This window comes from Lolium rigidum, chromosome 1, assembly GCF_022539505.1.
Source record: "Lolium rigidum isolate FL_2022 chromosome 1, APGP_CSIRO_Lrig_0.1, whole genome shotgun sequence".
NCBI lineage: Eukaryota > Viridiplantae > Streptophyta > Magnoliopsida > Poales > Poaceae > Lolium > Lolium rigidum.
Genome location: NC_061508.1, coordinates 43003665 through 43015955, shown reverse-complemented (window position 1 = coordinate 43015955; position 12291 = coordinate 43003665). Strand labels below are relative to the sequence as shown.

Sequence of the window (12291 nt, the reverse complement as noted above, 5' to 3'; positions counted from 1 at the left end):
GCGGAAGGGCAAGTCGAGAGGGGGCACGGGGGCCCCGGATGACGGGCGGCGCGGCCAAGGGGGGCCGCGCCGCCTAGGGTTTGGCTCCCCTGTGGCCCCACTTCCTTTCGTCTTCGGTCTTCCGGAAGCTTCGTGAGAAAATAGGCCTCCGGGCTTTTATTTCGTCCAATTCCGAGAATATTTCTTTACTAGGATTTCGAAACCAAAAACGCAATGACAAAGCGGCACTTCGGCATCTTGTTAATAGGTTAGTTCCAGAAAATGCACGAATATGACATAAAGTGTGCATAAAACATGTAGATAACATCAATAATGTGGCATGGAACACAAGAAATTATCGATACGTTGGAGACGTATCAGATCCCTAGTTGGTTTGTGTTGATGTATTGTTGTTGATTGTTGTGTTGTTACAGATTTGGGAGCCTCCAATTCGGTTGTGGATGTGTGCCCCAAGAACCTTGTAAAGGCCCGGTTTCCGCCTCGAGGAAATCCCTTAGTGGAAGTGGGCTAGGCCTTCGTGGCGTTGCTCACGGAGATCTGAGTGAAGCCTTCGTGGCTGTTGGTTTGGCTTTCGTAGCAACCACACTCCTCCAAACGTAGACGTACCTTCTTGCAAAGGAAGGGAACTACGCGAATCATCTCCGTATCATCGCGTGCTCCACTCTCGGTTACCTCTATCCTATTCTATCTCCTATATATTGCGTAGCTATATCTTGCTTAGTTGGTAACCTTGTCATATAGGTAAATTCACTTAGTTGCATATCTAGAGAATTTACCTTTGTGTCAAGCCTAAATTGAAAAAGAACTAAAAATTGGTTAGCACCTATTCCCCCCCCCCCCCCTCTAGGTGCGGCATACGATCCTTTCAAATGTGACCAAGTATCCTTTAATGGCTGCTGAGACCAGGCATCTTGCCAAAGAAGAATGGAGTTTCCTTGCTGAAAAGTACAGTGAGCAAGTTGCTACAAGATTGGACGGTCTAGATCATCTCGGAATCACCTAGCATGCAAATGTGTTGTAGCACTAGATATCTTCTCATGTCTGAGGACAACCGTACTTTTGTGTTTCGAGGTCACATGTTAGGTAGACTCATAGTTTAGCTAGTTTCAAAGTAATTGATTCATATTTGGAAAAACATGGCTTGCCGGCAGGACAATGCATTTGTTTTTATCGTCCCACGGGGTCGGTTAGATTCATAGATTTGCTAACTTCAGTGGGCATTACCGGATCATGTCCTTAGAGCTGTTGGCTGGTTGCACAAAATGCTAAACTATGGAATATGTCAACCATCCCAACTAAGGTTATGGCGAAATATGGAAACAGTTATTGAACAGGGAGCATGAGCACATTCAATAGAAAGTAATGATCATCCGTGTATGTACCACAAGGATGCTGAGAAAAGAATTGGTTTCACTATTTCTCATGCGACCGAAGTAAGAACTATTTCGAAATAACCAATAAGAATATTATACCTAGACACTATGATATGGCTAAAGTTGTAAATATATACAGTGCACAAAAGTATGTTGGAACAAAAATATGGCATCATTCTTACACTCCCCATCCACATAATTTTGCTCATTTGTTGTCATTTTTGCACACGTTAATTGCCAAAGTTTTAGAACATTAACGGTGTGTGTACCTATGCGGCATATAGTTTTGAAAAGAGGTACCATACATTTGCATGTGTACAAAAGTCCAGACCGATGAAAACGGCTAGGCAATATATTTATATTTCAACACTCCCGTGAGGGTCTAGGCTATTTTAGTTCCTAGCGCGGGTTCGGTGTAGGCCGCACATGTTCCTACATATTGTGTGTGCAGTATCTCGAATTTAAGACCTGTTAGCTCTAACGCCATATAAAATTGATGCACAAGCCAACCATCCCGAAAGTCTGAACCGATGAAAAGTGACAACTACTTGTAGACTACAAGTAGTTTGCATTTCTAAAAAAGCGGCAAATATTTATATTTAACAGCGTGAATGTTTCGTACCACATACTCACAATGCCACATGACAACAAATTTTTGCAGTTGGTATTTTCTGAAAAAGAATATCATCTTCAATGTACATGTAGTAAGAATGTTCACTGGAACTGCATGATCTCAACGGCCAGAAAAAAAAAAGGCTACGCGGACATGCCGGCCGCATAATGTGATCCACGCATGCATGCGTGCGTGCGGCCGCGATGCTCCGAATCGTACGTGAACCCGGCCCCGTCACGTTGCAACGGTGCAGCATTTACTCCCCGGCAATTAAGCGTCCATCACATCCTTGCTGCCCAGGTTTTAAATTCAAAATTCAAACCAAACCCCCCACGGCCGTCCGATCTCCCTCGCTCACGTGGCACCCGTACGCCGTTCAGGAAGGCAGATCACGTCCCGTTTGCGCGGACGCGCCGTCACTCACCGTCACGGCGCCGTCAGCCCCCGTGCGCGAGCGCGCACGGCCGTTGGATCCCAATCTGATCGCCCTATCCGCCAGGGTATTTATTCGTACGCGCACCCGAGCGCCGGAGATCCAAGCCAAAACGGCCGAGGGAAGGAGAGCAAGGTAACCAAACGGCCAAAGCGACGGGTTCTTCCTTTCTGTTCGCCGGCCCATGGGGAAGTACATGAGGAGGAAGCGCGGCAGGGCTGCTGATGGAGACGGCGAGGCGGCGCCGGCCGCGGTGGTGCTCGGCGGCGGCGTCCGCACGCGGTCCCGCTCCGCGGCCGTCGTCGCGGGAGCCAACCCCGCCAAGAGGAGGAAGCAGGCGGAGGCCGCCACGACGGCGACGGGGTCGGTGGAGGAGGCCGGGTGCTACCTCCATCTGCGGAGCAGGAGGCTGTTCATGCCGGTGGCGGTGGCGGCGCGTGGTGATCTGGGGGTGGAGGAGGCTTCGACGTCGAGGCTGGCCAATTCATCTGCTCCTTCAGGGGAGGCGATCGCCGCCGGGATCTCGCGCTGCTCTAGCGCCGCGTCGTCCGCGGCAGCTAGGGAGAGGAGCGACGGCGAGGCCGAGGTGAGCCCTAGAAATTCGCTTCTCCCTTGTTTCGAGCTGCCTTTGTCGCTTCTGCCTGATATATGCTCAACTGCGAAATTTGCTTCTCCTGTAGTCGTGTCCTGGACTACAGGCGTGCGAGAGCCGCGACGACGTGGAGACCTCCGTCAGCGACTCCGAGTGCGGCGCCCGTGTGTGGTGCGCGCGTTTGTCTCGAACCTCCGAAGAATCAGCAGAATTCTCCTGAATTGCGCATTGTTTTCCTACTCGAGTCCCGCGCGCTGGTTGATTTTGCTTCTGATTTTGAACTGAATCGCGCCATCAATTTCAGGAGGGAGACGACGCCGTCCAGCCAGCCCCCAGTAGACGACTACATCAGCGACCTGGAGTCGAGTCAGGCGACGGATGAGCAGACGCACAGCAAACGCTGCAGCAGGACTCGAGCAACAACGACGACCACAAACACCACGGCATTCCACCTACAACCGCGGGCGAGGATGCCGGCTGCGGCAGAGATCGAGCAGTTCTTCGCCGCCGCCGAGAAGGCCGAGGCCGAACGCTTCGCCGCCAAGTAAGTCAAAATTCAGCCGTTCATGCATAATTACATCACCTCCTGCGCTGCTGCACAGTCCAAGTCGTCACCATTGCCGGCCGCGGCTAAAATTTGTTACTGTTTCTTCACCTTGATGAAGGTACAACTTCGACGTCGCGCTCGGCCTGCCGCTCGACGCCGGCCGGTTCGAGTGGACGCCGGTGGCCGCCGTCTGAGAAAGGCAACCGTGCAAACCTGCAACAAGGACGACCGGACAGCGGCGGCGCGCGTGGAAAGGAAGGGCTTGCTGGGAGGGAAGAAAGGGAGATGCTCCCGTCACATCCCAAAGGGCCGGTAACAGTAAAGAGAAAGAAAGAAAAGAGGGTAATCAAAGACTGAAAAGGAGAGAATAATTATGCATAGCCTAGCTAGCCGTAGTAGCTTCAGCTCTCTCTCATCAGCCATGAACTCCTGTTCTCCATTGTTTACACTTCTGTTCAGTCCACCGCGATCGAAAACAGGTTCGGCCGTTGTGTAACTCCTGTCTTCTGTTTTTGGGTTGGTATCTTGGGGTGGAGGTGGCATTCAATGCGCATCTAAGCGGCCGACAGGCTCTGCTCTGCGCTGCTGTGCAAAGCCTGCGACAGTTAACAACCCGCACCATCTTTTCAGCTTCTGCTTCTCCTTCCTTCTACCCCAGTCTTTTTATTCTTCGTACCACAGTTTCAAGCTCCCACGTTCTTCCCCTTCGCTCTTGTCTTCTGAATTCTGATGGTGATGCCATCTTCCTGATAGCCCAACAAGCTGCTAGTGTGCATGCATGTAAACTGTAATCTTGCACGCAATCCATGTATCTGCAAGGAGAAAGATGCAGCTAAGAGCATCTCTAACAGAGCTTGTAAAAATGCAAACTGAAAAACTCGAGTTCAGTCTTCCGTAAACGTGTTTATGGGTCGCAAAACGGCTAGCGCAGAACAGATCATGTAAACTAAAACTGAAAAACGAAATATTCGGAAAGTCATCATCTTCTTCACAAGAACTGTCCGCGCCGTTGCCTAGATCTCCACGCGGCCGGGCGCCCGCCCCTGGCTGGGCCTCCCCGCGCCCAAGAGCCCGCCGCCCGTGCCCTAGCACCCGCCGCCACCTAGCTAGCAAGCTTAATCGGAATAGTAGCACCACTAAGCTAACTAGCTATGGAATCGATTGGATATTTGTGAATCAATCGGGAGATGATTAGCACCAAATAATTAGAGATAGCTAGCTCCCATGTAAGACTAGCTCGCTCCGCTCGCCAGAATCTGCAAGTGTACGCATTCCTTGTGTTGCTTGAGTGCACCGCGCCGCTCGCTGGAATTAGTCTATATCGAGAAGATTCGCCGGAAATTGACATAGACTTGGTTAAAATTGGAGTAGGCTGACATGATGTTTGACCAACGGTGCACAATTTTAGCAAAACAGCCAGAAATCAGCGGCTCGAGGCGATTGTACGGACGGCGACGCTGGAGGAGTGGTGAGAAATCCGTTCAGTTTTGAGTATGTAAACTACCATTCAGTCTGTATTAATAGGTGTCGGTTGTGAAATTTTTCGGGCCCTGAGAAAGTTTTTTGGGCCGGGTAGCGAGTTCAGTCTAAGTTACGCGCCATTTTCGACTCAAATCCGTAAATCGATCTGAAAAATACGGTTTTCAACGTGATTTACGGGCTCTATTTACGGGGTCTAACAGAGTAGCTCTAAGCTTATGTTTATCCATGGCGTGCAGCAGTAAAGTGAAGCCGAAGGTTAGGTGAGTCGGGTGTCCCACTGGCTGGGCCGAGGGCGGCGTGGCCTGTCGAGCGCCCATGATTGGAAGCTGCCTTGTCTGCATGTTTCAGCATCAGCTGATAAAAGAACAAAGTTAACTGAAGGTTGCTCAACTTTGGTTGCTGTGGGCGCTGCGCTGAGGATTAAACAGCTGTTGCTACGGGGAGATGATTTTTTCGATCTGCTGCTCGGGAATGCAACTGCACAATGATGGTTCTGGGATAAGCCAAGCAACAAGTGGTGGAGATCGATGAACGCAGTAGGTGTATTTCGTTGGGATCTGGGATGTGTAAGTTGTTAATCGGTAACAACTAGGAGTTTCTACTGAATGTGGTGGGGGCTGACAGATAGATGCACATGCTACCCCTACTTCCGATCGAGCTTTCATATGCTAGGACATCGCAGTGTAACATGCTTCCATTTTTTCCCCATGTCCACAGTACACACTGTTTAGTCTTCTGGCCTCTCGAGTTACTGTACTTTGGATCTACTCCAGTTTGGCCATCTAGGTTTTAATTGCATGGAGCCAACGGATGGGCAATGGTCCATAGCATTAGTGTACAAGGACTGTTCACTTCACCAACTTCGTTTCTTGTCAGGCTTTGTGTTTCCGTTGCAGGAGTGAATCAAACCAAAATTGTTTTCTTCATCGCACATGATTTTACACATAATATCATAAGGCTAATCGGTTGCTCACAGCCTTGGCGAACACGGTGGCTTCACATCGCTCTCCTCCGTCTCTAGTGGTAGAAGAACCATCTCAAGATTTGGGCAGAAGCATCGTGGTTGATGACTGTCCCACCGCAACGTGATAAACCAACTCTCCGAAGCAAACCCTTAGATGCCCCGTGACGATGTTCAAACAAGCGCGTGCGGGGACATGGCCGAAGGTACTCAATCACCATGTCTTCGCTTTCACCTAAGTCCTAAGGCGAACAACATCATGATATTAAAGAATAACAAAATAGACTACGTCTCCCCATGCATGAGGGAGTGAGGATCTATGGTCTACCTGCCTCTTGCACCGAAAACTATAGGGCCGAAGTCAAGGGCGAGTGACAGAAAGAACTGGTGAGGTCAAGAGTTGTGTGGTGGCTAGGGTTCCGGTGTAGGGTGATTCTCAAGATTCTTCCATTCCAATGCCCCACGATAGATTTTCTATTGGTAACCTAACTGTGGTGACCCGGCATACCACTGCATGGTGTAGTATGCAAGTCTGATATAACACCAATGAGACACCGTTCCACTAGTATTATATCGCTCAGAGTGGTACAACAGAAACATATGCGGGTCCAAGGTATGTCTATAGAATTACAACATTGACTCTATTACATAAGATCAGACATGACCTCCTACTTTACAATGAGGTAAAGCTCGAGATAACTCCGAGAAGAACGACTCGTAGTCTAGTCTTATCACGAACTCTATTTGTAGAGTATTTCACTAACTACGAGAGGCTATGAATAGATTCTAGCTAAATAGGAGCTAGGTTTAGGAAGCTAGTTCCCTTCTACTGCTTAATCTAGGTTTTCTCCATGGTGCATGTGGTATATGACTCTTCCGACAGGTTTCTGTTCCTTGAAGTAGTTGTCGACTCCTCGGTCTTCGGGTTGTACTGGAGATCCTCCTTCGTGGCCTCCATATCTAAGCAGGGGATTTAGGAGTGGGATGAGTACGAGCGTACTCAACAAGTTCATTATAGGAAAGAGGTGTTTAATGCACTAGCTACGAGCATTAGACCGTGAAAGTCTAATACCAATGCAGGTTTTCATAACCATTTCTTCAAAAGGTTGCTTTTATTCGGAAGAACTATGTCCGTCGGCCTTCACCGGTTTACTAGAACTTCATGGAGCTCCTTTCCGGCAGCGTTCGCAGCTCCATATCCCGAACAGGGAGTGACGAGTCACGGTTCTTTACACTCTGCAGAGGTGTGTTGCTTTACCCATAAGAGATCTTAACCTTGGTGCCAACCGGGAATGACCCGTCCACACTTCCTATGGTGTGAGGCCCGGTATAAGGTCTAGCCAATCATGTTCCTCCGCTACCTCGAACACCCACCCTTTGTTGCATGCCCCGACCCTGGGTCCTCGCCGGTCCCATTATTCCCACTCACGGGTGGACCCCGACCACGACAAAAGTTTGGGACTCGTTAACCAAACTCCTTCGCCGGTAGCTGCAACCCATCATAGACCGCAATACCGTGGGGACTTAAGGCTTCCCCATCCAACCGCTTGCACTTCGAGCGACAAGTGTCTACGGACTATGCCGTGGGGACTTAAGGCTTCCCCAGCCAACCGCTTGCCCTGACAGATACAAGTGTCTACGGTAAAGCGCATCCGTTGATGAACGAGAGGTGGAAACACTTTTGACTACTCCGTCCCACTCCGGATCTTATGGTTAACACGGTTATTACGGCACAAGAATCACTGGCGACATTTGTTGTTTAATCCTAGATGGATATAAACCCGTGCAATGGAACCTCCACCATATCAACACAATCCATGGTTCCATTGCCCACCACATAGTCATATTCATAGTTATGAAAGTAGTGGTTTTGATTTTTATGCAATAGTGATAACCATAGTACTTTGCAAGTAATTTGATAGAAATACTCAAATGACATGAGCAAGTGATGAACTTGCCTTTCTTGACTGCAAGATTATGCAGGCAAGGTCTTCGATACGCAACAACTCCAAATTCTGAAATAGCATTATCGTCCGGTAAGGACGATGTTTAAAAGATTGGCAATGATGCAATAATGCATAAGTATGAGATGCAATCGCTCTAAGCGTGACCTAACCCCGATGATTTAGGATCAGTGAGTTGTAATGATTGGTTTAGGGTGTGTTGCACTTTTAGAATGATTCTCATACAAGGTTCTTATTCAGGGTTGTTTACTTGGTATTATCAACAGGTAAATAATAAAGCATAATAATCAATTGAGCACACAAAGAATGATAATTGGCATAATGTTAACAAGTAAAGAACAAGTGGTCGGTTTTAGTACTATATGGCATGGTTAATGATTAATTGTCATATACTTTAAAAGAATAACTTTTGAAGAACATGTTCTTAAATAAAGAACAAGTATGATAATTAGGTTGATGGGGTTCTATGGTTGACTATGGTTTCATTTAGTTGCTGGAATAGGTTTTGGATGGATCCCAACAAAGTTGGATTCGTCAACACCTAGGGCTTGTAAGGTTAAGATAAGCCTAGGCATCCAAAGCAATTCATTATACATGGTTGTTGTCAAGGTTGGTTTATCTTGCTAATGATAGCTGGCTAGGGTTTATAGGTCCTTATAAGCAGGGTTGATGATGATTCCTTATTTTCTTTAAAAGAATAACTTTCGAAGAACATACTTCTTAAATAATAAGAAGTATATCAATTAGGGTTGAGGTGGTCTAGGTTTTACTGTTGGTTCTATTAAGTAAGGTTTAATTGGCTCCTAAATAGGATGGTGGATAAGTATCCAACACTAATAAGGTTTAGTGGAGTATGGTTATGGAATGCTCAAGAGTTGGTATGATTGCTCCTAAGGTTCATCACATTGGTGTGATGATAAATATGGATATTTAAAGTTGTTGCCTCTAAGTGTAGGAACTCGTGTTGGTCCTATTTGATCATCTAGGTTAGATAGGTATGCCTACATGGACTACCAATTATTGATAATCGGGCTCCTACAATTTTATGTGGCATGGCAAGTATGTAATAGCTATTATGATTCTATGTATGAAAATTAGAACACCAAGATTATATGAGAGGATCTAGGGTTTAGGTTTTAGAAGTAAATTAGGGTTCAAAAGAATTAGTGGAGCTATGGTTCCAATCTGGATTAGGGTTTTAGAATTACACATGAAATGATAAGTTCCTAGTTTTCTACCATATGGAACTAGGGTTTACTATTTACCATGTAGTTCTATGATTAATAACTTCATGTTAAAGTTGAAGTTATTAATAACTTTAAAATAAAATTAATATTCACTTTGGCTTTCTATTATTTTTAAATAATTTACTAATTAGGGTAATATTAATTAGGGTTTAAATTTCCCTAAAAATGATTTAATAGGATTGCAAATAAAGAAAATTAGTTTTCATGTTTTCTTTATTTGCTTTATTTAATTTATAAATGGTTTCTTAATTTCTGAATTTTTAATGGTATTTAGAATTTAAAATTAAAGGCTTAAATGACAAGTATTAAATAAGTGAATTTTTATTAAAGATAAAATTTTCATATTATATTTTTATTAAATAGAATTATTTTTTTGAACATTTTGATATCTTATTTATAATTTTCTGAGTTTTTATGAATTTCCTATGTATTTGCAAAGTTTCAGTAAATTCTGGAATTTGAATTAAACAGGAAATACTAACTACACCCGAACTAGTCTACACCCAGTAGCTGACTGGTGGGCCTACGCCACGTCAGCTGCCACTGTGTCTTTGACCGTGGTCAAAATTCATTACGAGGCCAGGGGAGCTTCTGGCCGACGGCCAACTGCTGCCGTCGACGGCGATTCGGGCTCCCGCGCCAGAGATGAGGTGCGGGTTGGATTCGCCGCGCGATGCTGAACCTACGGGTGGCGGCGCCTCCCCGCAAAGGTCGCCGGAGCGAGCTCGCCGGCGAGGTACCGTGGCGGCGGATTTCAGCATACGATGCTAGGAGGCTACGGTCGTCGATTGGATGCAATAAGAAGCTCAGGAGGATCCCCAGCTTACCAGGAGCGCGATGGTGTGCTCCGTTGGTGCAGAGGTGGCCGGACGGCGTCGCCATCGTCCATGGCTGCGGCGGCGGTGGTCGGAAGAAATGGCTAAATTCGCCATATCCGGGGCTTCCTAGCTTGCACGCGTCGACGAGGTGAACGAGGAGAAGATGGCGGTGACGGGAGCATCCACGGCGAGGCTTGGGACTGCCTCAGTTGCCGGCGAGGTTGAATGGCCGGCGAGGCTAGGGTTAGGTTTTCCAGAAAATTGGAGAAGAAGGAGAGAAGGAAACGAGATGCCAGGTTCTTCGGGGGTACTTATAGACTCCTCACGATCGGCAACGTCCGCGAAGTCCACGAAATCGGCCGGGACGTGTGAAAGAACATCTCTCACATTATGTTTTGTGTGTTTGATGTCAATATATGTGATACACTAATGTTTGATTAAGTGGTACAGGGATTACGTAGATAATTATTCATGTGTGTTGGATTTGATCGTCTGTCAAAAGTCATCAGAAAAAGTTTGGCCAGGCCGGATAATCCGGGCCGGATATTGTTGAAATATCCGGCCCCCTGATTTTGGCTAAGTCTCACGAGGAATTGTTGCGCAGTATGGGGGCCGGACATTTGCCCGGATAATGTCCCGGTATTGTACCAGGGCCGGATTATCCGGGCCGGATATTTTGGAAATATCCGCCCCCCCCCCGTTTTTGGCTAAGGACTGGAAGAAAAGCTTCTCTGATATAGGGCCGGACTTTTGGCCGGATTTTGTCACAGTTTTGTTCCGAAGACCGGATTAACCGGGGGGGGCGGATTATCCGGCCCTTACTTAGGCCGGATTATCCGGCCCCCCGGAAGCAGCAACGGCTCAATTTTGAGAGGGGGTATAAATACCCCCCTTCTTCTACCTTGGTTGTTTGCTCAATCATTACACAAGAAATCTGCCAAGCCACCTCCATTAGAGCCACCTCAAGAAAGTCAAGATTTGCAAGATCTCCTTCCTCCCCCAACCAAAGCTCTTGATCTTTGGAGATTCGAAGGAGAAGACACCGATCTACATCCTCACCGAAGCGTTCTTCATTTCCCTCTCTTGTTTGAGGGATCTCATGCTAGTGTTCCTATTTGGTTCCCTAGTTGATTTGTTGTTGATGTGTTGTTGTTGATTGTTGTATTGTTACAGCATTTGGGAGCCTCCAATTTGGTTGTGGATGTGTGCCCCAAGAACTTTGTAAAGGCCCGGTTTCCGCCTCGAGGAAATCCCTTAGTGGATGTGGGCTAGGCCTTCGTGGCGTTGCTCACAGGAGATCCGAGTGAAGCCTTCGTGGCCGTTGGTTTGGCTTGCGTAGCAACCACACTCCTCCAAACGTAGACGTACCTTCTTGCAAAGGAAGGGAACTACGGGAATCATCTCCGTGTCATCGCGTGCTCCACTCTCGGTTACCTCTATCCCACTCTATCTACTATTGCGTAGCTATACCTTGCTTAGTTGATATCCTTGTCATATAGGTAAATTCACTTAGTTGCATATCTAGAGAATTTACCTTTCGTGTCAAGCCTAAATTGAAAAAGAACTAAAAATTGGTTAGCACCTATTCACCCCCCCTCTAGGTGCGGCATACGATCCTTTCAATTGGTATCGAGCCTCGGCTCTTATTTCGGGCTTAACCGCCTAAGAGTATGCCGGACGAGGAGCCCTCGGTAGGGGCCGCCAAGTTGGTCTCCGTGGAAGACTTCAATTCATTGAAGTCCTCCATGGAAGCCCAAATGGAAAGCATGAAAAAGATGATTGCCGAGCTTTTGGCTCCGGCCCCTCCCAAGGCTCCTAGTGTAGAGGTAAAAGACACGGGTGCGTTAGATGAGGGAGAGGCTTCGGACTTACCCTCATCTACCAAACCCGTGGAAGGTGATAACTTAAACACTATCAAATCTACCAGTGCATCTCCTAGGGGAACTAGTGGAGGTGAAAACTACAATCGAGTAGCTCCACCTTTCCTATCTCCCGATATACCGGTTCCCCATCCCCATTTAAACATTCGGGGCGACCCACCTAAGTTTTCCGTTGATAATTTCGATACTTGGCAATTTGAGTTCCGCTCTCATGTTTGTAGTGCCTCAAATGAACTATGGAGAATCATCTTGGAGGGCTTCAAGCCATACAACCCCGACAAGTTGACTAGAAGAGAAGCAATTGATAGTCAACTCAACAACACCGCCCTCCACATGATTCAAACTAGTGTGGGGACACCGGAATTGCATCGTGTCCGGAAC

The 12291-nt window shown here is 47.1% G+C and overlaps 1 protein-coding gene across 1 annotated transcript; it reads left to right on the top strand.

The window, feature by feature from the left end:
• Positions 1–2539: 2539 nt before the first annotated feature.
• Positions 2540–3752, top strand: LOC124707139 (cyclin-dependent kinase inhibitor 1-like). Its single transcript, XM_047238806.1, has 4 exons — positions 2540–3005; positions 3118–3182; positions 3316–3555; positions 3677–3752. Exons 1-4 carry the CDS (start codon positions 2604–2606, stop codon positions 3750–3752), a joined length of 783 nt encoding a protein of 260 aa, XP_047094762.1. The 5' UTR covers positions 2540–2603.
• The last annotated feature ends 8539 nt before the right edge of the window (positions 3753–12291 follow it).

Coding starts and splice junctions, on each gene's coding strand:
- LOC124707139 (XM_047238806.1), top strand. CDS start 2,604: ATGGGGAAGTACATGAGGAGGAAGCGCGGCAGGGCTGCTGATGGAGAC. Junction 3,183..3,315: donor GAGTGCGGCGCCCGTGTGTG/GTGCGCGCGTTT, acceptor CATCAATTTCAG/GAGGGAGACGACGCCGTCCA. Junction 3,556..3,676: donor GCCGAACGCTTCGCCGCCAA/GTAAGTCAAAAT, acceptor ACCTTGATGAAG/GTACAACTTCGACGTCGCGC.